This window comes from Carettochelys insculpta, chromosome 1 (genome assembly GCF_033958435.1).
Source record: "Carettochelys insculpta isolate YL-2023 chromosome 1, ASM3395843v1, whole genome shotgun sequence".
Lineage (NCBI taxonomy): Eukaryota > Metazoa > Chordata > Testudines > Carettochelyidae > Carettochelys > Carettochelys insculpta.
The window spans coordinates 47686404-47713774 of NC_134137.1; the positions used below are offsets into that span (position 1 = coordinate 47686404).

At 43.7% G+C, this 27371-nt stretch overlaps 1 protein-coding gene across 8 annotated transcripts in view; it reads right to left on the minus strand.

Moving 5' to 3' along the window:
- The window catches only part of SPATA13 (spermatogenesis associated 13), a 161970-nt gene that overhangs the window by 9528 nt on the left and 125071 nt on the right, over window positions 1–27371 (minus strand). For 4 of the 8 annotated variants that reach the window (XR_012644126.1, XR_012644125.1, XR_012644124.1 and 1 more), the window contains exons 10-13: window positions 26859–26988; window positions 25937–26309; window positions 17846–17920; window positions 12715–14111 (exon numbers count right to left, since the gene is read on the minus strand). Coding sequence is in view for 4 of the 8 variants with exons in the window: in XM_074985566.1 (XP_074841667.1) it covers window positions 13930–14111; window positions 17846–17920; window positions 25937–26309; window positions 26859–26988 (760 nt within the window). In the remaining 4 variants the exon portion in view is untranslated. Of the gene's footprint in view, window positions 1–10593; window positions 14112–17845; window positions 17921–25936; window positions 26310–26858; window positions 26989–27371 lie in introns of those variants that run through there. The other 4 variants (XM_074985566.1, XM_074985541.1, XM_074985550.1 and 1 more) reach the window with 1 other exon arrangement.

Here is a 27371-nt window from a genome sequence, read left to right on the forward strand (position 1 = left end):
CAGACAATCAGAATGCAGCAGGCTTAGATAAAAGGAGCTGCAGGGGAGTTTCTGGTTGGGAAAAGAAAGTTGAGGAGGGGATGGTAGATGGTGAATCTCTCCAGACAGAGGCCTGCAAGAGATCCTGCCAAAACAGGATGGGGAGAACCATCTTTGACATTAAGGTAAGGAACGAAGGTGACAGGAATGAATGAGAAGTAACCTGGGGAATGCAGCAGGAACAACTATTAAGGGAAGCATATGTGGCTCCTGTTTACAGGCCCGCCTGGCTTAGGACTATTGTGGCACACAGGCCAGAGTCTCTGCACCAGACAGTGGGGAGGTGGTTTAAGTCCTGCAAAGGGGACAAAACTCTTTTACATAAAGGCCCAAGGAAGGAGTTAGAATTCAGCCTGGCCAAGATGGGTCAGAAGACCCTGGTAGGACCTGATCCACAATTCTGACTAGACTCTTTACTGAGGAAGGGGCTGAATTCCAAGAGCCCTAAGACAGAACTGAAGACCTTAATCAGGACAGATAGTTTGTTGGACTTCCTTTCCCTAGAAAAGGTTAATCCATTTTAGATTGTGTGATTTGGATGGAGGACAGAGCCTCACCTAATGAGGCCAACAACCTAAAAGGCACATCAGGAGCAGAAAGGTTGGAGCACAAAACCCACATGACAGGAGGCAGAGAGGAAACATGAGCGCACAGCCACCAACCTCCATAATTATTAGCAGCAACATGAATTTCCAGGCATTGGTGATTAGTTTGTCAAATAGGAAACATTCCTGACCCCTGACTCTCTAGAGCAAAACTTTCTTTGTGGTGTGGCCCCTCAAAAAGCCAAATTTTATGATAGTAGTTTGTGTGCTCTGACTATGCATGCCTTTATAGGTCTATCAGCTGTCCATTCAGCCACAGTGTCTTTTATGAAACATCACGTAAACATTTGATTTTCTAATTTTAAAAAAGATGCAGTGGGAAAAATCCAATATTTCAGACCACCATCATGCATCACAAAAAATTTAAAAGGACACGATTAATATTCTTTGCACATTACATGTAACACATAGCAAATGTACATTTTCCCATAGCTGTTTATTTCAGTCTAAATATTTAATGCATTGGTTCCTTCTTTGAGGATATAGACAAGGGTCTAAATCTTTTTTGTAGTTACCCAGTGATGTGTAATCATGTGTCCTTTGAAATCAGCTAGTACTATAATGTGCACATACATATATGCACATGAATTTGGGACCCCTTTCTCATTGGTGCTAATCCTCAGGGAAGACAAACAGGAACTGAGGGTACTGAACACATCACAGGGTTGAATCCTAATTTCAAGATACTTGATATTCTAAGAGCAGGAGTACGCCCACTGAACCCATTTTAATTTCAAATTTCTTAGAAGACTACTGCAATATGTATCTGCTATATGTCCTCAAGCTTCATACCACTAGCTCTCTAGCTAATCTGTCTCACATACGAATTTATCCTGTTCACTTCACTATGGTATTAGATCTAAGAAGGTGAAGTAAGGAGAGAGAGAGAGAGAGAGAAAGAGAGATTACATTGACATTTCCTTTGTACAGCAACAGCCATTTGAGAATGCCACTTGAGCATGCTCCCTGAGAAGTGTCCTTATAGTGTAGTTTATACAGAGGGTAAAAACAACAGTTTAGGGCCCTGATATAATTTGTTTCAATGCCACACAGGAGATGCAGGCTTTGAAAGGTGGCTCACCTAATTCTCATTTTCCAGGGCTGGCAAATGGTGGAAGTCAAAGGCTTGGGCTTTGGGAGGAAGTTGCAAGCCGTACCATTCTGCCAGCATGGCAGCAGGAGAGGGTATTTTTGACATGACATTTCCATCATGTATGCTGTGTCAAAGCCAAAACATTTTGTGGTAACTGAGTGAAAAATGAGGTTGTTTTCTCCTTTTTTGTTCTGAGGGAAAACAACTCTCCCTCTACTCTATAGTCTAGTGATATGGGACTTAAGTCCTGTTAGGGACTATGGGTATTCGGCTTGACCCACCTTGCTCTTAAGAGCTAGGCAGTCCCCAAACTGCCATCCTGGGAGCTATTAAGAGCTGCTAGAATAGCAGCTGAACTCTAACAGAGGGACTGCAATCCTAGGCTCTGATTGGTGGAACTCTGGAGGTCTGGAGTGGTCCCCAGTGTCAACTAAACCCAAGCATAGGAACAGAAGGTTTTCCATGCAACAGTGTCCTGCCTGCTCAGAGCTGTTTCCCCTGCAATACCTGTTCCTGCTGCTAATCTAGTAATCTGACTTTGCCTGCCTCCTGGTTTGCTCTCTGACCTGGTGTGTGAGACTCAGCCTGACTCCCAAACCACTAAATTGGACTGCCCAAGTCCTGTTTGTGACAAGTCCCGTCTGTACCCAGAGAAGAATAAACTGGGATGAAAAGCTTTGCCCTGAATCAGACAGAACATGGGTTTGAAGCTGGATCGCCTATAGCTCTACCCACTGACCAACTGCCAATAACATGCCTGTGTGAGCATACGTACACCTCCCCTGACACAATTCTAGTCTATAAAAACGTTCAACATTTTGCTTTTATTCCCAAGGGGAAGGGAAAAATTTGAAACCCCAAAAGCTGATGCATCAAGGAACTATCCTCAGTTCAATGCCAGTTTCATTAGTGCAGAAAAATGCTACTTCCAAGGCAGACTGACTGATACTGTCTGTCAGATGAAAGGTGGCAATGAATAATGATAGTGGAGGCATGTAGTTGGGGCAAAATCAGGTTTAAAATATTTTTCTAAGGATGCGGAGTTAGCACTCTAGAGTCTTAGCCCAGGATACATGGAGGTGAGGGAAGAGGGTGGGGTTCTTCTTCGAGTGTCCCCGTGGATGCTCCACATTAGGTGTCGGGCTCGCCCGGCGCCGCAGATCGGATCTTCCAAGCAGTTTCTGCCGGACCGCGCATGCGCCGGTGCGCGCCACTCCCTTGCGCGCTCCTGGCCACGTGCGCGATCCGGTCCCCGCCAGTTCCTCTTAACCGCCGTCGGCTGCAGACGGAGTCCGACTAGGCTACGGCCAAGTTAGCGTATTCAATGGTTTTAATTGTTTGTCTTTAAAGTTTTCAAGTTCTTAGTCTATTGTTCAGTTAGCCAGTTGTTATTTTAAAAAAAAAAACAAAAAAACAAAAACAAAAACAAGAAACAACAAGCGGGACGGAATTCAGTCCAGTCCTAGTAACAAGCGGAGCACCGGAGGCCAGGAGCCTAGGGCCATTAGCCCTCCTGCCACGGCAGGCTATCGGAGAGGGGGAAAACAGCACAGAGAAGGTGCTAAGTACCCCATTAACAACTGAAAGACTCACCAACAATGTCCTCTTCAGGATTCAAGAAATGTGAGTCTTGCCGAGAGGCAATGCCAGCGTCTGATGGGCACAGTCACTGCATAAGGTGCCTTGGGGAGTCCCATGTCACGCAGAAATGCTCCTTCTGTGCAAAATTAACAGCCAGAGCAAGGAAGGACAGGGAGATGAGGCTTAAAATGCTGCTCTTCAACAAGGCCCTCCAGCCAGACGTGCCGGAGCGGCCGCAGCAGGAGGGACCCTCCGGGGCCCATAAAAGGAAAGCTGCCTCCCTCACCCCATCAGCGCAAAAACAGAGGAAAGTCTCCCCAGCCCGATCCCTGCCGGCAGCAACAGCGAGCGGGATGGGAGGAGCGCACAGCCCCCAGCCGCAGCAACAGCTGATTGGCGGCGGCACGGAGAGCCACGTGGAGGCGGCTCAGCCTCCAATAATCAAACAGCCGCCCCGCACCACAGGCAGGGCGGCGGCTAAACAAGCGCCGGTACCGGCGGCACCGCAGGCAGCGGCACTGACCCCCGGGGAACCGGCGGTGCAGAGTGCGCAGGCACGCAGCCTGCAGGCACCGGAGGACACTGCCCGTGCGGCACCGATCATGAGCGTGCCGAGCACGGCATGGACGGGGCCGAGATCCCCTGCACGTCAGGGGGCGGAGCCACCCCCGCAAGGGAGGGGGAAGGCTGCACACAAAACGAGGCACCGCAGCCCCTCTCCAGACAGGGCTGCAGAGTTGCTTTCTCTCAGCCCTCCGCTTATGCTGCAGACTCCAACTAGAAGGCAGGGATCCCCCCTAGCCTACCCGGAGCCCCCGTCTCCATTTTTACAACCAGCCTCGCCCTGGCTGGGACCACCTTCACCCTTCCTGGGGTTTGAGCTGCTGGAGTACTATCACAAATCGCTCTCTCCAGTGTCCCAGGTCTCTCGACGATCTCGCTCCCCCAGACACAGGGGGTATGCACCAAGGGAGTGGTCCAGGTCACCTTCCCAAGAACAGTGCCCATGCTGCCATGGTTGCCGCTAGCACGCAGGGCATAGACACCACTGGCAGTCTACCAGGGAAAGATCCCCACAGACAGTCCCATATCCCCGAGGGCAATCGCGAACGGGGACAGAGACTCAAGTATCTCAGGGGGAACTGGTTATGGAAACCCGAGATTTTCCCTTACAAGCTTCCAGCGAGCGGATATACCATCACCAACAGGAACCGGAAGGGTCCAGAGAGGCGTACCCTAGTGGTTCCTCGCTCTCCTCCCCGGACGAGGCTATGGCCCTGGGGGACGTCCATCCTCCGGACGATCTCAAACAGTTTCAAGAGCTGTTTAAGAGGGTGGCCTTCACGCAAGGCATCCAGACAGCAGAGGTGCAAGAGAAACACCATAAGCTCCTCAAAAATCTGAGACCTCCGGCCTTCTCCAAAATAGCAATACCGCTTGATGAAGCAATCTTGGAGTCCGCCACTATGATATGGCAGACCCCCGCGAATATTCCGCCTGTCCACAAGAGAGCGGATAAGAAATACCTCGTGCCGGCGAAGGGCATGGAGTTCCTGTTCAGCCACCCACAACCAAATTCCTTGGTGGGGGAGTCGTCGCAACAAAGATCAAAGATATCTCAATTCAAGACAGGGGGAACAGACAAAGATGCCAAGAAGCTAGAGCTGTTCGGCAGAAAGGTCTACTCCTCCTCCACCCTACTGTTGCGAATGGCAAATTACGCAGCGCATCTAGCGAACCATAATTTCGACAACTACACTAGGTTAACCTCCCTCATGGACTCGCTTCCAGAGGACAAGAAACCAGTGCTCAAGGCCATCGTGCAAGAAGGCTACGCGGCCTTGAGGACGGGAGTTCAGATCGCCCTGGATGTTGCGGACACAGCAGCACGCTCCACAGCTATGTCAGTGGTGATGCGAAGGGAGTCCTGGCTCCAGACTTTGGGTATACCAAGGGATCTGCAGGCAAAGATAGTCGATCTTCCTTTCGACTCGCAGAAGCTGTTTGCTGAATCAACTGACTCAATCCCTCATTCCAGTAAAGACTCAAGAGCCACACTTAGGACCCTGGGGATTTACACCCCTCCGTACAGAAAGAAGAGGTACTACCCTCAACAAAGACGGTATCAGTACCAGCAACAGCGTCCCCAGTACCACAGGGGTTACGAGCAAGGGTGACATCAACAGCACCAGCAGTACAGAACGCCCAGGCGGCGTTCCCAACAGAGCCGTGCGTCCTCGGGGCAGGGCCAAAGGCCACAAGTTTGACACAGATCCAGGGCTGCGCCATCACTACCATCGCACGTCACCCGAAGCGGTTATTCCACCATCGCCTCCGACCATTCTATGACCAGTGGCAAAGGATCACCACAGACAAATGGGTGCTGGAGATCATAGCCACGGGGTACGCCATCCCCTTCCAGTCGCTCCCACCACCACGACCTCCACCCAGGCCCCACCTCCAGGAGGCCTCCCACGTAGAGAGGCTCAAGCAGGAGGCAGACCATCTCATGCTCATAGGGGCAGTGGAAAGAGTGCCAGAGCAACTGCAGGGGAGAGGGTTCTACTCCAGGTACTTCCTCACGGAGAAAAAGACAGGAGGCTGGAGGCCCATCTTAGATCTTCGAGGCCTCAACCGGTACCTGCGCAAGCAACGCTTTCGGATGATCACAGTCGCCTCCATCCTTACGGCACTGGACGATGGAGATTGGTTCGCAGCCCTCGACTTACAAGACGCGTATTTTCACATAACTATCCATCCGGCTCACCGACGATTCCTCTGGTTCATGGTAGGCAAAGAACATTTTCAATACAAGGTCCTACCGTTTGGCCTCTCCTCGGCCCCCAGAGTCTTCACCAAGACCTTGGCAGTGGTGTCAGCCTACCTGCACAGACGGGGTATTTATATTCCCGTATCTGGACGACTGCCTACTCAAAGGGGCCTCGAAGGAGGAGGTACTACGCATGATACGCGTCCCAGCAGGCACGTTCTCTTCGCTCAGCCTGGTTATCAATCTGGCAAAATCAAAGATAGACCCCACACAGGACATAGAGTTCATAGGGGCACGCATAAATTCTATTACAGCGAGAGTGTATCTACCAGAGACTCGCTTTCGGGCCATCGGCTCCCTCGTGCAAGTCATCACCTTCAGCCCTACGGTGCTGGTTCTGACTTGCTTACAGCTGCTGGGCCACATGGCAGCAGCGACGTTCGTAGTACAGAACGCCAGGTTACACATGCGCAGCATGCAGCACTGGCTGGCGAGCGTATACAAACCGGCAGCACACACCGTTCACAGGGTGGTGTCGCCCACAACAGAGGTGCGCAAATCCCTGCAATGGTGGGTAAACCCCAAGAACTTGCCAACAGGGGTACCCTTCCACCAACCACAAATATCGGTTTTTCTTACTACAGATGCCTCCCTCATAGGGTGGGGAGCACACATGGGCGAAGAGGTGACGCAAGGGCTGTGGTCCTCCACGGAGCAGTCACTGCACATAAATATACTGGAGCTCAGAGCAGTGTTCAACGCCTGCAGACACTTTCGAGACCATATACAAGGCAAAGTCGTCGGGATCAGTACAGCCAATACCTCCACCATGTTTTATATAAATCGGCAAGGAGGAGCTCGGTCCCGTGCCTTATGTGCGGAAGCAGTCCGGTTGTGGAACTGGTGCATCGCCAACAATATAACCTTGAAAGCCTCGTACTTACCAGGTGCTCACAATGTGAAGGCAGACCAGCTGAGCAGGCGTTTCGCACTCACGCACGAGTGGCAGATGCGTCCCGATCTGCTACGTCCGATTTTTCACGCATGGGGCTTTCCCCAGATAGACCTGTTTGCCACTCAACACAACAAGAAGTGCCCACGATTCTGCTCCAGGGCAGGACTGGGACGGAGGTCCCTAGGGGACGCATTCGCGATCTCCTGGAGGGGTCCTCTGCTTTACGCTTTTCCTCCCACAGTGCTGATCCACAAAGTCTTGCAGAAAGCCAGGAGGGAAGGAGCCCGAATGATCCTGATAGTCCCAACGTGGGATCGACAGCAATGGTTCCCCCTACTCCTGCGCATGTCGGACTGTCCACCGATGCCCCTTCCGGTGGTGCCGGATCTGCTCACGCAAGCCCAGGGGTCCATACTGCATCCACACCCCCAAGGCCTGCGACTACAAGCGTGGTTAATCCATGGCTCAGCTCCCTAGAGAGCACATGTACGGAGGAAGTGCAACAAGTCCTAGAAAGTAGCAGGAGGACTTCCACCAGGAAGACCTACAAGCAGAAATGGACTCGCTTCATGGCATGGTGTTCTACCAAACAGCTAGCCCCGCTTTCAGTGCCTATACCTGTAATATTAGAGTATTTACTGGACCTCAAGAGAGGAGGACTCTCACTATCCTCGTTAAAGGTCCACCTTGCCACCATTTCGGCGTTCAGACACGAAGAGGAAGGGCACACAGTGTTCGCCCATCCCATGGTTACCAGGTTCCTCAAAGGGTTGGTAAACCTATACCCCCCTCGGAAACCACTTTCACCTTCGTGGAACTTGGACCTGGTGCTTAATGCGCTAACGGGACCACCGTTCGAGCCTTTGGCCGCGGTTTCCCTCCGCCTCCTTACGATAAAGACGACCTTTCTTCTCGCAATCACGTCAGCTTGCAGGGTGAGCGAGCTTGTGGCAGTTATGGCAACGCCACCCTGCACTGTTTTTTCCAAGGAGGCGGTAACCATACGGCTGCATCCAGCCTTTGTTCCTAAAGTTTCTTCTGAGTTTCATATTAACGAACCAATTGTTTTACCCTCGTTTTATCCAAAGCCTGATAACTCTAACAAAGAGGTGTGCCTGCACCTCCTGGACGTGAGGAGGGCGCTAGCCTTCTATATAGACAGGACCAAGTCCTTCTGGAAAACGGATAGACTCCTAGTCTCTCTCGCTCCCAATTCAAAAGGAGAAGGTCTCTCTTCGCAGAGAATCTTAAAGCACATCGTATCCTGCATAAAAATGTGCTACGAACTCATAGAGACTCCTTTACTGGCCACGCCCAGGGCTCACTCCACTAGGGCGGTGGCGGCATCAACAGCTTTTTTCAAGGGTGCTGCGCTAAAAGACATTTGCAGAGTGGCGACCTGGTCATCCTATGACACCTTCGCCAAACATTACGCCCTTCACAGGGTATTCCAAGAGGATACCCGTCTCTCGACAGCGGTCCTCTCGGGGACAAGCTGCACATAATCCGATTACCCACCTCCTATCTTGGGTTACTACTGGGTAGTCACCTAATGTGGAGCACCCATGGGGACACTCGAAGAAGAAAGAAAGGTTACTCACCATAGTAGCGGTGGTTCTTCGAGATGTGTCCCCGTGGGTTCTCCACTACCTGCCCATCCTCCCCGCTTCGGATCTCTGTTTAGTGTTTTGCAGGAGCATCCGAGGCGGTTGGTCAAGGAACTGGCGGGGACCGGATTGCGCACGTGGCCAGGAGCGCGCAAGGGAGCGGCGCATGCGCGGTCTGGCAGAAACTGCTTGGAAGATCCGATCTGCGGCGCCGGGCGAGCCCAACACCTAATGTGGAGCACCCACGGGGACACATCTCGAAGAACCACCGTTACTATGGTGAGTAACCTTTCTTTACAATCATAAAACCAACACAGGAGGATATGACATTTTTGGTCCAAAGAAACATAATATTAGAAGTATTTAAAACCCTACTGATTTCAAAGACAACACAGCCAGCCACCAACTTTTTTTTAAAACTGCACAAAAGAATTTTATAAGACAAACTGCTGAGGAATTTCAGCTTTGTACATTACTTCATTAAAACATACAGTAAGAACAAATAATGCAAATGTTATGTTTGTACTCATTTCCAGAAAATAGATTCATTTTGACAAAGAATGTACTGAGTGGAAATAAATCTTGCAACACAATGATTACTTCAGAACAAATACACATCAGGGTCACCATAGCCCTATACTGTACATTGTAGTTTAGCTGTCAACAGCCAATTCATCTGTTCTGTAGCCATGACACTTGATTTACAATGTGTAACAGCACACAGAGTAAGATTCACAAAACATGTACATAAGATAAAATGTTACAAAAACATTTGTCAAGTAAAATACATATGCAAGTCATCTCTAAAATTTACAACAAAAAGTCTTAAATTACAGGATCATTCAGAAGGCATCTCTCGAATACATACGTCACAGAAATAGCAAAAAGAAAGGCAGTCAATGAAAGGTACTGTATTTGTTATGGCTAAGAACCTTTGGCTCCCAAACTCCAAGTTACGATAATTTTAAAAATAACTAAACGTGGACAATCTGCTTATTCCGTCTTTAAACTGATCCACTGCTTTTCATTATTAAAAGTCAATGTGAAATTCAGCATGGCAAAAACAATCTTGTTTTGAGTAAGATCAAAGCTCTTACATGCATTTGTGTTTTGGCATTATCCTAAACCAAAGGAAACACATTCAAGGAAGATTGTTTTAATGCTTTTCAAGCATAAAAGTCTGAGGTTATCTGCTCGATAGATAATAAGGAAGGCTCTCCACAGGCTGTACTTTACCTAAATGAAGCACAGCTGTACATAACTTTATCTCCAAAATATGAATTAATTTTAAAGCAAAGTGGGGTGAAGTGAATAGCTATTGAATTCTGATTTTTATACTGATATGCAAATGAAAAGCCATTTCATCAGGAGAAGGAATATGACTTGAGGTTCTTTTCAGGGTACATTTTGATGAACTATTAGCCATCCTATTAATTTCCAGCTGTTCTCCCATGAAGATTCTACAATTATGCTGAACATCTTGTTTGACAAGTGATCTGATTGTTGGATAACGTAACAATGTTTAACTGTGTTATTTTCAAAACCCCGTGATGGAATTTCCCATCGGCTACGTCTACACGAGCCCCAAACTTTGAAATGGCCACGCAAATGGCCATTTCGAAGTTTACTAATGAGGCGCTGAAATGCATATTCAGCGCTTCATTAGCATGCAGGCGGCCGGGGCACTTCGACATTGACGCGCCTCGCCGCCGCACGTCTCGTCCTGACAGGGCTCCTTTTTGAAAGGACCCCGCCTACTTCGAAGTCCCCTTATTCCCATGAGCTGATGGGAATAAGGGGACTTCGAAGTAGGCGGGGTCCTTTCGAAAAGGAGCCCCGTTGGAACGAGCCGCGTGGCGGCGAGCCGCGTCAATTTCGAAGTGACGCGACCACCCGCATGCTAATGAAGCGCTGAATATGCATTTCAGCGCTTCATTAGTAAACTTCAAAATGGCCATTTGCGTGGCCATTTCGAAGTTTGGGGCTCGTGTAGACACGGCCATTTTGTGGTATTTCACCAGTCACCCTGCCATCATGTGAGCACACTCTTAGACAACGGATGAATAAAGTACCCAATAACACTTACATAAACATACCATATTGATTATCCCTCCCCACACACACACCTTGTGCAAGATTAAGGTGCATGGAAAGACACAGAAGATGGCAACTAAAGCAGATTCATCTGCAATGTACAGTAAACCCTCGAAATGTGCGATTTCGAGTTGCGCTTAACTTGCATTAATGCGAGTTAAGCGCAACTCAAAATCCAGCTCCTGTCCCCAGCCCTGGCTCAACCCCTTCCCAATGCCCTGCGTGGCCCCAGTTGGGGAGGGTTAAGCCTGGTGTGGGTTGAGGCCATGGGATGCAAGGGAAAGCATTTAATGATGCAGATTTTTCAGGACAGGTTTTATGTGCTTTGCCTTGCATCTTACTGAAATTAATTAAAGTTCTCCTGAAGAAAAAGCTTGTGCACACAAAAGCACTTCCAAATCTTTGTCATATTCCCAAGGCAAAGACATGAGCACTGCTGCACATGGAAGAGCCTTTGTGGGTACACACATACCAATCAGTACATTCAGAAATCTAATTTGCTTTCCAGTGTTGCCAGAGGAGTTAACTTTTCGGAGTGGAACAGATATTACTTAAGACGAGTGTGTAAGCGTTGGATGTACTCAGTGCTTTTTGTGTGTCAGTACTGAGTACCAGCACCTCAGCAGCCCCACCCATGGGGCTGGCTGGCCATGGGAAATGGGGAGCTGCCCGAGTATTGGCAACTCTCTCTCTCTCCCTTTTTTTTTTAAACAAAAAAAAAAAAGCACTGGATGTACCTCTCAAACTCTTTAGACTCATGCCAGCATATTATAAAAAGCTGGCTGGGTGGAGGACCAGCCGCTTGTACAGTACAGCCCAAGAATCTTTCCCTGTGTTTCCAAATGTGTGTGATGAAGACTTAAAAACATCTTCAGTCCTATAGCATGTGCATAACTTGCACTTGTATAGCAGACCTGCACAACTGTGTGGACAAATGGCTACTGAGACATACAACATGGCTACCCATTTTAGAGGGAGCACAAGTTTATGTGCTTTCATCTGGAAATACAGTCCTTGTACTTACACTGAACAATCAGAATCATCTTTAAAGAAATCCGACAGGGGTGGCACAGACGTTACAAAATACACCCAGCATGTCCCCCTAACTTCCCCCCACCCTTTTTTATTTTCAAATTGGATGGTTGTTTAGAAAAATGCCTGTGAATAATTTGATCTGCAATGAAGCATTTCTCCAACATTTCAGGTTTTCACTCCACCAATAAATGACAAAAGCACAAGCATGACAGTTCATCACAAGCTGAATAGTTCAGTTCAACATCAGCACAATTTTGCAGTTATTGCTGAGCTATGTACAAAAGGCATTTAAAATGTACAGTTCTCAAAATGCACAACTTAGTTAAAACCACTTGTTAGTAAAAGGTCATGTATTGTGTCCATCACAAATTGAAGTGCAAGGTTTTTTTAACACACCTATTGACAAACATTTATTTGTGTGCCTACTTAGTGAGCTTGTTCATGCTTTTTAGAAGCTACCACGGTTAATTAAATTATTTTACACTCCAAGACTGGCTACAAGTAAATACAGAGAGAGTAACAGCAGTAGACTTTAACATAAGGCTTTTCATATTGTCAATAAGATGCCTACCTGTTATTTATTCTTCATATATTTTTACATGTTATGGCAAAGTAGGTTGGAGTGCATTTGTCAAAGCACACTCCTGGAATTACCATTATTATTAGATAATGCCCCTCATCAACAGCATTGGAACAGTAAAATATATTAAATAAATCTTTTACAAACCAGTGCTGAAACTTAAGGAGTCTCTCTATAGTTGTTAATAACTCATTAGCATTAATGAGTACTACACATGACCAGTGCTGCCATTTCCAAGAGCCTATTTTCTCATGCTGGATTTTTAAAAGGTATTTTTTCCAATCAACTTCACGTCACAAGCAAAGCAAAATAGGGTGGTGCAAGCCATATACTACAGCTTCTGGTCAGAGCTCACCTTAGCACACAGAAAAGTCATCCTTCTCCAAGAGAAACTGATGGTTCTCAGTCAAAGCCCATTTCTAGTTCTATCAAATTCTGTTGACCATACTGGTGGGATCTTCTCTTTAACATTTTGAAGTAATAAAAAACCCATTGTCACTTGACTGATGCATAAGAGGTTTCAAATCAAAGACAGCTTCAGGAATTTGATGGAAATGTTTGTTACAGTTCATACATTTCCAGATGAAGTTGTACACATATTGAATTTAAAGCATGACTTACATAACCAGAGTGATCCAGTATTCTGTCATGGTTCCTTAATTTTGCTTTTTTGTATATTCACATTATTTTCATTTTGTTTAAAAACAAAACTCTTTAGTTTTTATACTGAAACACAGTCCTATTGAACTATAGAGAAGAGCCTCACAGGATAGGAAGAGTGGGCACGAGCTGAGATGTATACAGAAATACATACACGCATGCAGTATGGTACCTTGTTTGGAAAGAAGCATTCAGTGGGCCCTTCCTCTTTCCATTCTTCACATTCACTAAATACATAGATCTTTGCAGTCTTTTTTTTCCTTCTTCTGTAGTATGGAGTCAATTTTTTTCTCTGTACTAAACTAGATAAGGACTTGTGGGACTTCCTATTGCCAACTGGCAAATACACAGATACATTGAAAGAGATAGGAAGTGTTCAGGTTCTCTTGTTCCTGCATGCACACTAAGGTAAATCTGATCCTGATAGATGATTCCTGCTCAGTGATCCACATGAAGGACAAAATTCTCCTATTGTCCCTTTACAATACCCCCTGAGGGAAGAAATCCTTCCTATTCCTAAATATGACTGCCAATTTAATATTAAGAAAAATGAAATTTCAGATGACTATCATTAATGTAGTATGACTAAAAAGAAATTTTTAGATGCTGCTAGTATAGTATAACAGCAATTTGCCTTTGTTACCAAGTGACATGTTCCTCATTAGCAATGCTTATTGATGTATGTCAACATTTACTTCAGAACCATCTGGATTCTTCGTCAGAGAACTTCATGAACTTCGCTTTCCTTTTAGACAAAGGTCAAGTTTTGGGCCTAAACAGAGCCTAGATCTCTCCCTCCAAAAGAGAGGATTCACAGTTCTTCAGCTCAAATGTTCAACTGCGTCCCAAAGGTTATTCTCAGGAAGACATATCTCCTTCAGACTATATCCTTCCAGTAACCTTAGCTTTTTCATTTCTTGAATGGGGTGAGTTTGTTGAAGGTATGCCAGAAAAGGGATGGCTTTCGTTTGGGTTCTGCCAAGACAAAGACCTGCTGTTGTGGAATGCTGGTGGGCACAGTGATGTGGCGCTGATGAATTGGATGTAAACTCTGGTGTGGAGGGGGCATAGGACAGCCATTATAACTTATACCTGCAGAAGGAAAAAAAATTAAGAATGTGTGAAGCAAATGGCAAAGTAATCTACTTGGGGAAAATGCATAGAGCATATGGGCTAAATTCAGCCCTCATTGAAGTCTGAATCTTGCCCCCATATTCAACAGCAATAGATCAATCTTACCACATGTGACTTTCCACTTTTCTATTTTGGCCTGAATTCTGATTGGGTAAAAAACAAATAATTGTATGACCTTGAATAACTTTACAGGATTGTCCAGAATACCAGCAGCAGCTTCACAAAACCAGGCAACCTATGCAGGAGCAGTGTGCTTTTCATAGGAAAGATGGCTAATGTAGCAGACACTTTGCCTTTTTTAAGCAATGCTAAGTAAGATTGTGTAAAATAGTACTACTGGTAAAGAAAAGGCACTTCAGAATGGAAAACAGTTTTCCAAGATAATGAGCTCAGACACTGACGTTTGAGTATTGTGATCATAATTTCCTGATCAGTGTTTTACAGCCATTACCCTGAAAATCTGGCCCTATCTGTAACATACCATTCACTCATATCTGCTGAGTGATATACGTATAAGAATCTCTCACAACTGTAGATCAGAATTCTGACACTGACGCATTTGAACAAAGACTAAAGTCATGCTTTTTCCAACCTTCCAGGAAAACACCCCAAACCAACTGCCCACTCAGACCCTACCTGACCCTCAGCTTCTCAGCTCACCCACTTGGCCCATCAAAAAGTGATCCAAATATGTCTCTCTCACACACAGAACCACTTAGAATTTTCTGTTTTTAATACAATAAAATCTGTATTTAAATAACATTTTAAATCAACAATGCAGAATTCTAAAGAAGACTAGGGTACAAGAGTCTGAACATGGGAATGGAATCCGGGTTTCCATTTGAGAGTTTCTAATCCTAAATCTCTGACACCTCTGTACGGTCTAGCTGTGTCTACAATTGCATTCCTCTTTTGAAAGAGGCAGGCAAATGAGGGAAATTGAAAATGCAAATGAGGTACAGATTTACATATCTGGCACCTCATTTGCATATTCTCCTTTCCAAAGAGCTTCTTTCAAAAGAAGAAAAGCAGTGTAGATGTGGCTCTTTTGAAAGTAAACCCATCTTCGAAAGAACCCTTCTTCCTAATTTTTTTTTTTTTTTTTTTAGGAAGAAGGGTTCTTTCAGATGGGGTTTATTTTCAAAAGAGAAGCATCTACACTACTTTTTTTCTTTCAAATGGAGAATATGCAAATAAGGCACCAGATATGTAAATCTGCACCTCATTTGCATTTCTGATTTCCCTCATTTGCGTGCCTCTTTTGAAACAGGAATGCAAGTGTAGACACAGCGTCTTCGTTCAAGTCTTCTTGTAGGTTGGGCTAATACTAACTTGCCTATCTGAAGGAGTTTCTGAGGCTTATTTACTAAGACTGCATCTACACTACAAGCTAAAATCAACTTTATGAAAATCAATTTTTTAACGCTGGGTTTTTATAAACTCAAATTTAAGCATTCTCACATCACCACAGGCTCCCCACAAATTTGACTTATTGCTGCCACACACAGGTCGTCAAACATCGACTGTTGCAGCAGCATATTATGTAAGCCTATCCCACAAGTCCCCTGAGCCCCATAGCATTCCGGGTATTTTCACTGGTGCAGCATGGGAAAAAAATGCCCCACAAGTGTCTGTGGGTATCTGACGACATCTTCCTACATTTCATTTCCCTCATTCCTCTGGCGTGTTAAGCAAATGTCCCTTTTTCCTGGCCGAATCTTGCTTGAAGAAGTGATTTGCTTTTTATGACTGAGGGGAAGGGAGAGGTAGCAAAGTGGTTAGAGCATTTGTCTGCTGAACCAGTGCTGTGAGCTCAATCCCTAATAGAGCCATTTAGGGATATGGGGCAAACAGCTTTAAATAAATATCTGCTGGAATGGTGCTAGGTCCCACTGTGATCGCAGGGGGCTGGACTCAATAAAGAAAGCAGATGAAAAGTATTTTGGGCTTCCCAACTGACAGGTTTTCAAAACAGGATGCAAAAGCACTGGAGCACGTGCAGAAGTGGAGGGGCTGAGGACAGAAATTCATGCTGCTATACTGCAGCTTTGCGATCTGCCTGAATAGGAGGTAGTTCATAGCTTTTCTGCTCTATGAGCAACCTGGAGAATGAACTGTGACATAGGGCAAATATAAACAACAGCTGTGTAAGATTAAGGCATGGATCTGGATTTAGACATACTAGCAAAGATCCTCAGAACAAGAATTTTCTCTCAAAGGCCAGTACACACGGACGTTACACAGAAAATGCCAATGGCTCATTAAAATAGTTATGGTTCCTTTTCTGTCAAAGGCCAGACACTCTAGTGATAAAGTTTTTTCTTCCCTTCAGAGAGTATTTTCTACGCCTTTCATAAGAAGGTCTTCCTATTCCAGATCATTGATATGGAATGGATTAACCCATAACTCTGAAAAGAAATTCGGCCTGAGCCAAACCCCACTGAAATGAATGAGATTATGGTTCCTTTGGTTGCTACAAGCCTTACTGGACTAACTGTGGCAATTGTAGAGCTAATACATTAACTTTAATGGCCTTTGCATCAAGCCCATACTGAATGTCTGCCCCCTCAACTTTCAATGTTACTTCCTATCCACCAAGGGTCGGCTGCAAGGCCGCTGAATAGCAGCCAGCCCCTGAATAGTCTATCCACCAAGGGAGACTTTGCCCGGTCAGCTGCCAGGCCCCTGAATACCTTACCTACCAAGGGAGACTTCCTCGAGTGGCTGCCCGCCCCCAAATATCTTAGCCACCAAGGGAGACTTCCCCTGGGCGTCTCCAGGACCCTCACCACATGCAAACTGCCTGGCAGCATGTTCAACACGTCCTTTTTTTGGTTCGGGGTGAAGCCATGCGATGCAGCTGGATGCAGGAAAGTTCCAGACTGTGTGGTGCCTCTGGGGGAGGAATGGAGGGGATGTGGGGGACAGGACAATATGTAAATGGCTGAAAAAAGGTTTCTTGGCCTCTCATACAAGCATAACTCCCACCCACAGACTAGCTACCATGTGGTGTGAGTGTGTGTCGGGGGAGAGTGGGGGAAAGCACCGGTGCCAGGCAGCTCAGAAAAAAAAGACAGATAAGCTAGCAGATGTAAACACAGAACCACAGATGTGATAATAGCAAGGAAAGACAGTTTTTCAGCCTCTCATACAAGCATGACCCTACAGCCCCGGGCTTCCAGGTGCCGAACTGAAATGGTCTTCCTATTGCCTAATTTCTGTGCACCTGAGATCAGTGGAGATGGAAGACGCCAGAGTGGAGAACTGTGGGGCACATATAGGACATCTCTGGACGCTAATGAATTCGATTTAAAGATATGGTGCTTCCTCACTACCCTTCATTTAGAATTTTAGATTAGACCTGAATGCTACAGCCATCAGGTTCCAATGATGATATATCAAGTTTAGTGCTCCATAAATTGAGCTAATGGTATTTATAGTAAAGACAGGCACTTGGTACAATTGAGCTAAATGCCTTATATTCGATTTTATCTTATAGTGTAGACTCAGCCTAAAAGAATTATAAAGGGGAATACATGCCAAATAATATCACTTTAGAAAGTCCAACTCCAAAAGAGATTTGCAAAGGATCAAACAGAATGACTCTATTTGAATATTATTTCCCATAATAAGTTTAATAGTGGAATATTACATAGTCTATTAAAAACTTGCAATAATGCTTAAATCCGTACCTTTAATTTTTCCATGCCTTGACTTTCTGGCATTTTGCATGGCTTGTTTCTTTTGATTTTCTGAGATTTCCATTCCTGGATTATAAAGCACATGAGGGTCTCAGTATTAAGGTACTGTATTAGCTATTTGATAATAGTAAATAAACAAACATTTGAGAAAACACTTTTTAAATGGTACTTTAATGATTTTTAAATAACTGAATAGTAACATGCCTTATGTTTCTGAGAAATACAACTCCAAACTTTACCGTTTCACGACCCTGACTGGCACATTATACATAACTGAGATAATAATTTGGCCTTTTGACCACAAATTGATGCCAATCACTGCTGAAATAACATGGTTTTCCATATCTACAGCTGGTGGTCACTGTGGAACTGAATACCTACATGTCATTTTAAAACTCTGACAACATAATCAGCAATAATAAAGCAAACTAATACCTAAGAAGATTGTGTACATTTATGACATTTCTGGAGACAACTGATTCACAAAATAGTTATTGGACTTTAAGGAGATATACATGTGAGTCTTGATTCTCTTCTCACTCACACTGGGATAAACCAGGGATAACTAAATGAAATCAATAAAGCTATACTGGGGTACAGATGGTAAGAGAGAAGCAAGGTTGCAGGATGTATGGACATAATACCGCTCATGTCTAGTTAAAGAAAACTGTACCAATAATACCCTCAGACCAGCATTCCAATATTTGTTGTTCCTGTATTGACTACTGTGTTTCACATTTTATCAGTGTTGATGTAATAAAGATGTATATTTTAAAAGCTCCTCTAAGAATATGAATTAATTTCAAAGCACATCACTCTGAATTGGTATATTACAAAACTAAGTATCTTCAGTTTGAACAAATCATAGTGTTCTCTTTTAACAGTTGTACTGCAAAATGAGCCTGCAGCCTTCTTTGATGCGTATTATGCAGGTTAGTGTAGTCAGGGATATTAAACAAACTTGCTTACTAATCAGAGTTATGTAACATGATGCTATGCTTCAACCTAACAATTTACTGTAATGTACTAGTGTTATATAGTAACAGAGAAGAAGCCATGCTAGTCCATACACTATCAAAACAAAAAGCAGTCAAGTAGCACTTTAAAGACTAGCAAAATAGTTTATTAGGAGAGCTTTCGTGGGACAGACCCACTTCTTCAGTCTGTCCCACGAAAGCTCACCTAATGTACTAGTGTTATGTGTATAAGGAGTTTCAATACGACTGAGGAAGGCTCCTACTTACTAATGTAGCTATTAGGATTTTACCTTACATCTACCGCATTGTGTTTTTGGAGTTCAAGTATTGAGGTGCTAGTTCCAACTCCATGTGTGTGATACTCATCTAGTAACTGTATGCATGTGAATGTGCTACATTAGCACAACTAAAATGGGTGTGTGTGATGCTTCTTCCATTCCCCTTCATGTAATGGACGGCAAAGTGTTGCAATCCAAAGTCAGGTGGCCCAATAAAACAGACACTTGGATTCCATTCTACTCTCCATTCATGCTTTTCAAATATCTTGAATTCCCTGTACTTTCTGGCCTGTGTTTATGGAGAAGTTACTTCCCTCAATCAACTGTTTTTAATATAATCTGGCCACACTTTCCAAGTTACTGGATACTCCTTTTATTTCATTTGTATTTATTCAATTCTCTTCTCCCCTCCTGGAGACAAAAATGCATTCAAAGAAAAGATGCATTCAGAAAGTTGCAGCAGCAGGAAGCAGACTGTTTTCTGAGATGTACCATTAGTGGTTTTGCAGAAAGAGCTGCTGGCTGTGGCCTGTTCCCAGCCTGCACTCATGATAGCACAGAAAAGTTCAATATGGTTTGGGAGGCTCTGACCAGTACTGAAATGTCTTTGAAAACAGAATTAGCCACTCAAGATTTAGAATTTGAAGAGTGATGTATTTGTTCCTTGAATATTTAAATTAGAGACTTCATCCGAATCCTATTGTGATAAATTACAAAATCAAACAAGATGTTTGCAGCTGAGAATGCCACAAGTCTTCCACTGGCTTGGCTATAAGAGTGTTCAACTTGCCAAAAAAGTGAAATTTTAGAAAACAAAATCTCTTGGGTAAGGGAGAAGAGATCCAAGCCACACAGATTCATGAGATCATATCAGCTTAAATGAAGTGGTTTTGGACATTAAATATGAACCAACCTTTCTGCAGCATGAGATATCTATATAACACAGAATACTGCTAGGTCTGAATCATGGGTGCTAGAATGGCAGGATGGGGGCAAGACCTCATCTCTTTTAACCTGTCTTAAGGGTAAGTGATTAGAGGAGGGACTTCAAGGAAAGAGGAGAAACGGGTGGGCCATAATTTCAGATGCTGGCGCCTCCACCCAAAACTTCTAGGGAGCTTCCAGAACAAACAAGCATTTAAAATCTTTGATAAAGGATATTTTACAGCAGTCTACAATCCACACATATACACAGTGACAGAAAAAGCTGGATTTTTGTATCTATCATTATAGAAAATGTATTACAATCCTGTTGTTTTGTTTGCTATAGTCATCACTAATCAAAGTTTGTACACTATTTTGAAGCAGCTCCTGAGAGCAACAGAGGGGGTACAGGAGTATAGGCTTCCAGTGCAATATAGAGCAACTTAGAACAGGGAAAGTAATTTTTACAGTGGTTTGGGGAAATTTAGTTCCCTCGGCTCCCTCATTTATTTGGGGTATCGGCTGCCCTGGGCTAATGTAAAATATGGTCCAAGGCAAGGGTCAGCAACCAAAACAGCAAGAAGAGACCTTTTTTTTTAATTCAGTGAAAAACAGTAATTTGAGAGCAGCAATGCATGTGAATGAGAGACGGTCCTTACTAAATAAGGTCAAACCATACTTTTTGGAACCCCTATTTTAAGAACTGAGCATACACTGATTTGTAATGTGATACATACTTATTGCAGGATATTCAAAAACTTTTACATATTCTCTCAAGGTTGTATTTTTTGTTATTTGCGAATTTCTCACTGCAAATGAGACACAAAGGGAGCCAAGATGAACTTGATATAAATGCGAAGGACCACAGGGTCCATTCCATTTGACATTCTCTGCTTTTATATTCAAGTTCCTCTTTTTTGAAGCCATTCCAACTCCACTTTAATTTCACCAATTTTATTTCATGTTTCATATCAGTTTTCTTTCTTAGAATGCATGTTGCCTTTCACAGCAGGAATGCCGCAAGTTTCCTTTTCAAAATCAAGACTTTATTAATTGAAACTTTAAAGGGCGCGATCCATAGCCTATGCAGACTGAAGGATGCCTACTACTACTACTACTATTTGCAACACGATCAAAACACAGATACAGTATCATCTCACAATGCATTGCACATATTAAAGGAGGATTAATTCAATGTCTTGAAATTGCATTTCTGATATTTAGATACGGGTTGTTCATTTCTGGGCTTTTATACGTTCACCATTCATCAAAAATAATCAGAAGGGTTTTTGTTTCATTTTGTTTTTTACTTTGCAGTTATAGCATTGGGAGCCACAAAGATGTCCTTCAAGAGCTGTTATGTAGCTCCAGAGCCACAGGTTGCAGACCCCTGGTCCAGGGGGTGTTACAGGTTGTATTGCAACGTTAGCTGGTAATTTTTTGTTTTTCTTTCACTGAGTGTATGCTTTATTGCTGAATGATGATCACTCATGACATTTATTTTAATGAATGATAAGGATAACTTTAAAGCCATAAACTATTGAGTCTCTCAGCGTGAGAGAAAATGATGGCCTAGTAGTGATCAGCCATTATCTTCAATGGCTATGTCTAGATTACAGCAATTTGTCAACAGAAGTTTTTGTTGGACGATATCTTCCGACAAAACTTCGATCAACTGGTCACAGCCAAACTGCCAAGCAGATCACAAGTGTGATCAGTTCTGTCAACAGAGGGTGGCTGGGCTACCCAGAAAAACAGCAGACAGGGTTGCCTGGTATCCGGGAAGCCCTGTCTCTTAACAGAGGGCTCCCTCAAACGTCCAGACCGGCTGTCTGCTGACAGGGGAGCAGTTACGGCTGTCAACAAAAGTGCAATGTTCTGTCAGTTGACTGCCAACAGAAGACCTTGGGGATCTGGTCCCCGAGTTTTGTTGACAAAACCCTCTACTGTAGACATAGCCAACATGAAAGCAAGTGGCCTGATTCTTATTTAAAATAAACTTGTGTGACTCAAGAGGAAGTCCACTAAAGTCAATGAGGTTACATTGGTGTGAGATCAGAAATGGTCTCAGCATATATGGGGATTACTCCTATTTTATAGATGGGCTGGGAATATGAAGATCTGAATTATGCTGAAGTTTTAATAATTTGTAAATTATGTCATCCAGGAAATTACATTCAGAGCACTTTGGATTTTAATTTGCTGTCATTTAGAGCCACTTCAGTCCTGAAGAATGTTACTTATGAGTTATTCCATCTCTACCCTTTAAAGATAAATGTCATAACAGAGAGCAGCCTTCTTACATTACACACACACTGGGATTTTTTTCCTCCCACTGTTGCCTTAGGAATTTGTGTTTCCTATTACAACTATCCTCCATTATTCTTCTCTTTTCTTTGTGCAATTCTGTTGAATCTTTTACCATTGACCTTACTAAACTGAAGCTATTATGATCTAACATTAAACTGTGAAACAGGCATAATATAAAATTAAAATCCCAAATGCACACTCACACAGGATACATTTTGGCTCCAAACTTGGCCCTAGGATTTGTAAGATCTTATCGAATGTAAGACATTCAGGGTACTCTCCCTTCTTTTTCCTCACTTAAGAACAAACCTTCCTGCATCTGTGACTTGGCTGATGGTGCTGTTACTTGGCCTGTGGCTAATGCGCACATTGCAGACTCCTGCAAACACTGGGTGCTGTTAAACTACATAGAGAGCACAGACCTTTTTGGCTTTAAAATAAAATGTTCTTTAGAAAAGTGACAGCCAATCAGTGATTCACATATAATGCCTAGTTTATGCTAAAAAGTTAGGCTGGCTACACTGTTCAGGAGTGTGAAAAATCCAAACATCACTCTCTGTTACACTTCTGAAGAAGTAGTAACAGAAAAACAGCCGTGCTAGTCTATATACTAACAAAACAAAAAAGCAGTCCAGTAGGACTTTAAAGATTAACAAAATAATTTATTAGATGATGAGCTTTCGTGGGACAGACCCACTTCTTCAGATCACAGCCACACCCGAACAGACTCAATATTTAAGGCACAGAGAACCAAAAATAGCAATCAAGGTTCACAAATCAGAAAAATACCAGGGTGAATGAAGTCTCTGCTCTACAGCCTTGTCTGAGAGTCAGCTGGCCTTTAGCTCACATGATCACAGGTTCAAACCCTCCTGCTGATGACCTGGGTCTGTTGGCATTACATGTACTGCAGCCGTTGTCTCCATGTTGGCCTCAAGTCCTTATCTTCTTAAAGCATTTGATACGGTCTCACATGATATTCTTATCAATAAACCAGGCAAATACAACTTAGATGAGGCTACTATAAGGTGGGTGCGTAACTGGCTGGATAACCGTACTCAGAGAGTAGTTCTTAATGGTTCTCAATCTTGCTGGAAAAGTATAACAAGTGGGGTTCCGCAGGGGTCTATTTTAGGACCAGTTCTGTTCAATATCTTCATCAAGGATTTAGATATTGGCATAGAAAGTACACTTCTTAAGTTTGCAGATGATACCAAGCTGGGAGGGGTTGCAACTGCCTTGGAAGACAGGGTCATAATTCAAAATGATCTGGATAAATTGGAGAAATGGACTGAGGTAAACAAGATGAAGTTTAATAAGGACAAATGCAAAGTGCTCCACTTGGGAAGGAACAATCAGTGTCACTCATACAGAATGGGAAGCGACTGTCTAGGAATGACTACACCAGAAAGGGATCTCGGGGTTATAGTGGACCACAAGCTAAATATGAGTCAACAGTGTGATGCTGTTGCAAAAAAAGCAAACATGACTCTGGGATGCATTAACAGGTGTGTTGTGAAGAAGACATGAGAAATCATTCTTCCACTCTACTGTGCGCTGGTTAGGCGTCAGCTGGAGTATTGTGTCCAGTTCTGGGCACCACAGTTCGAGAAAGATGTGGAGAAATTAGAGAGAGTCCAGAAAAGAGCAACAAGAATGATTAAAGGTCTAGAGAACATGACCTGTGAAGAAAGGCTGAAAGAACTGGGCTTGTCTAGTTTGGAAAGGAGAAGATTGAGGGGGGACATGATAGTGGTTTTCAAGTATCTAAAATGGTGTCACAAAAAGGAGGGAGAAAACTTGTTCTTCCTGGCCTCTGAGGATAGAACAAGAGGCAATGGACTTAAACTGCAGCAAGGAAGGTTTAGGTTGGACATTAGGAAAAAGTTCCTAACTGTCAAGGTGGTCAAACAGTGGAATAAATTGCCAAGGGATGTTGTGGAATCTCCATTGCTGGAGATATTTAAGAACAGGTTAGATAGATGTCTATTAGGGATGGTTTAGACAGTACTTGGTGCTGCCATGAGGGCAGGGGGCTGGACTCGATGGTCTCCTGAAGTCCTTTCCAGTCCTAGTATTCTGTGATTCTATTGTCAAGGTGAGCAAATCAGAGAGTAGAGTGGCAGAAGGGGCACAGGGGGAGAGTCAAGAATTAGATAAAGGCAAGTATGCATAAGAACCAGTAAAATGACCTAGCAAATTCCCATCCTGGTTCAAACCATGTGTTAATGTGTTGAATTTGAATATAAAAGAGAGTTCAGCAGCCTCTCTTTCCAAAGTGTTGTGAAAATTCCTCTTCAGTAAGACCCAAACTTTCAGGTCTTTAACAGAATGGCCCACTCCATTAAAGTGCTGACTGACAGGTTTGTGAATCAGGAGTGTTTTTATGTCTGTTTTATGCCCATTAATTCTTTGTCTAAGAGAGTTTGAAGTCTGTCCAGTATACAAAGCACCTAGGCATTGTTGGCCCATGATCCATATATGATGTTAGTCGAGGAACAAGAGAATGTTCCCGTGATTCTGTGAATAACCTGGTTAGGTCCAGCGATGGTATCTCCAGAATAGATATGTAGACAAAGTTGGCAACGGGCCTTGTTGCAAGGAAAAGTTCCCAGGACTGGTGTTCCTGCAGTGTAGACTGTGGTTGTAGGTGAGAATCCTCATAAGGTTGGGAGGTTGTCTGTACGAGAGAACAGGCCTGTCACCTCGGGCCTTCTGGAGTGTGGCATCCTGATTAAGGATAGGTTGTAGGTCTTTAATAATGCGTTGCAGTGGTTTGAGTTGGGGGCTGTAGGTAATGACCAGTGGTGGTCTGTTCTTGGCTTTTCCGGGCCTATCTTGGAGCAGCTGGTCTCTGGGTATTTGTCTGGCCCTGTTGATTTGTGTTTTTATTTCTCTTGGTGGGTAATTCAGGTTTATGAGTATTTGGTAGAGATCTTGTAGTTTTTGGTCTCTGTCAGCAGGATCAGAGCAAATGTGATTGTACCTGAGGGCTTGACTGTAAACAACAGATCTAGTTGTGTGTGCAGGATGGAAGCTAGAAGCCTGTAGGTAAGTATAGTGATCAGTGGGTTTCCGGTAGATAGTGGTACCAATCAGGTCATCCTTGATTTGTACTGTAGTGTCCAAGAAATGTATGTCTTGCGTGGAGTAGTTGAGGCATAAGTTGATGGTGGGGCGCAAATTGTTACGTATGCCTCGACTCTGCTGTGTGGGGCAGTTTTACTGCTGCTCCAGGATCAAATAATGAATATTCCTTCCCCCATATCAGTAGATCTGCCTGCAAAAAGCTTTTCAGCAAGACAGATTTTTGCTCTGTGCTGCCATTAGTGCCATTCTGCTTTCTAATCTTTATGCTATGCAAACCTAACCCAACACAGCTGCTCCAATCCCCAGCCTCAAGATCACAGAGCAGGCCCAACTCAAGGGAAAATAACAGATGCTTGTATAGCTGAAGATTGTGTCTGGTAAACACACACAGCCACTCAAAAAGGGTGCAAACTCATTCATATAGAGCCAAAAAATAGAGAACCACAAACATTTCCTTTCCATTTAACACTTTCCCCGCCCAAACTGTATATCTTTGCACTCACCCATTTCTTTGTCTTCCTGCACTCTCCTCCTTTCATTTTCACATGCATCCAACCATTTTTTCTTATCCTCCTGTTTTTTTGCACAAAACAAATGAACTTCTTGTGTTGCTCTATTCACAGTTTTGAAAGCGTTCTTGACATTAATGTTAAAGTCCTTATCCTTGCCATCTTCAATGTCCACAAGTTCCACCTCATCCATATCAAGCCGACCCTTATAGTATAACATGTCCCTTCTCAGCAGGTCCTTCTTACAAAACACAAGCTGATGGTCAAAAAGGAAAAAAATTCTTTGCTGGCTTTTGCCTTGCTTTGAGATTTTGGTCAGCTCACCTGAGTGAATCAATTCTGAGCTTCTGGCTAAAACATCCTGCCCCTAAAATATATAGAAGCACATGAGTATTAAATACATATACACTATTTTAAGAGATTATCATATTACTAATTATTATTTTCATAGCAATTAGTCACATGACAGACAGAACTGTACTTCTGTTTCAATAAACCTTTTAAAAATCTATAAACATAAAACGTCGACAAAGACTATGGGGTTGATTCTACTTTCACTTTCACCTGCTCAAACCATGCATAATTTCACTGAAATCAATGGAGTTGCCCTAATGTAAAACAATCAAGAAATCAGAATCGGATACAATGGTCCCCACCTAAAAGAAAAAACACCTTGTTCTCTTTCAACGAGTCTTTCTAACCTCAAAGCTATAAACGTGTTACAACAGTAAGAAACATGATAACTAGTAACAGAGTTGTTGCAAGTGAATCAACTTGACTTTTAACACAACAAGGACCACATGAAATATATGCACCCTAATCTATCACAATACAAAGAAACATACCCCTAGAGATCATTTAAGTGCACAGTACATTTAATCTTAAATATTTCATTAAATGGAAAAGTTACACCTACCTCCCAGTCAACAATGGACACTTGCCAGCGTGCAATCTTGTCTATGCTTTCCAGCCTTCGTTTGCGCTCATTAATCAGGCATGCTACATTCTTCATGGCCTCATATGCTGCCTGTATATTGTTATAGTCACTGTAAAATGGAAGCAGATTTCACACTGTACACAAACACAATTTGATTGTTTGAATTGTGATTCTCTATATTATCAATTTATCTCTTTAACAAGACTTCCAAACCTGAGGACCTGATCCCCAACTACCTTGAACTTTGCACAGTCATTTCCACAATTCAACATTTCCCTGTCATCTACTTTGCACAGGTGTTAATTACCACACACACAACAGGAGCTGGAGAATCATACCTAAGATATGATATCCAAGCTCCACTGGCACCAATGGCATAACTCCCATCAACTTTAACAGGGCCAGAGTTTCACCCAAGAAGTTTACTTATAGCAGAAATTTAGTTTTGTAGAATCTTCTCTTTAATATTTTATTTTTAGATTATATTTTCCT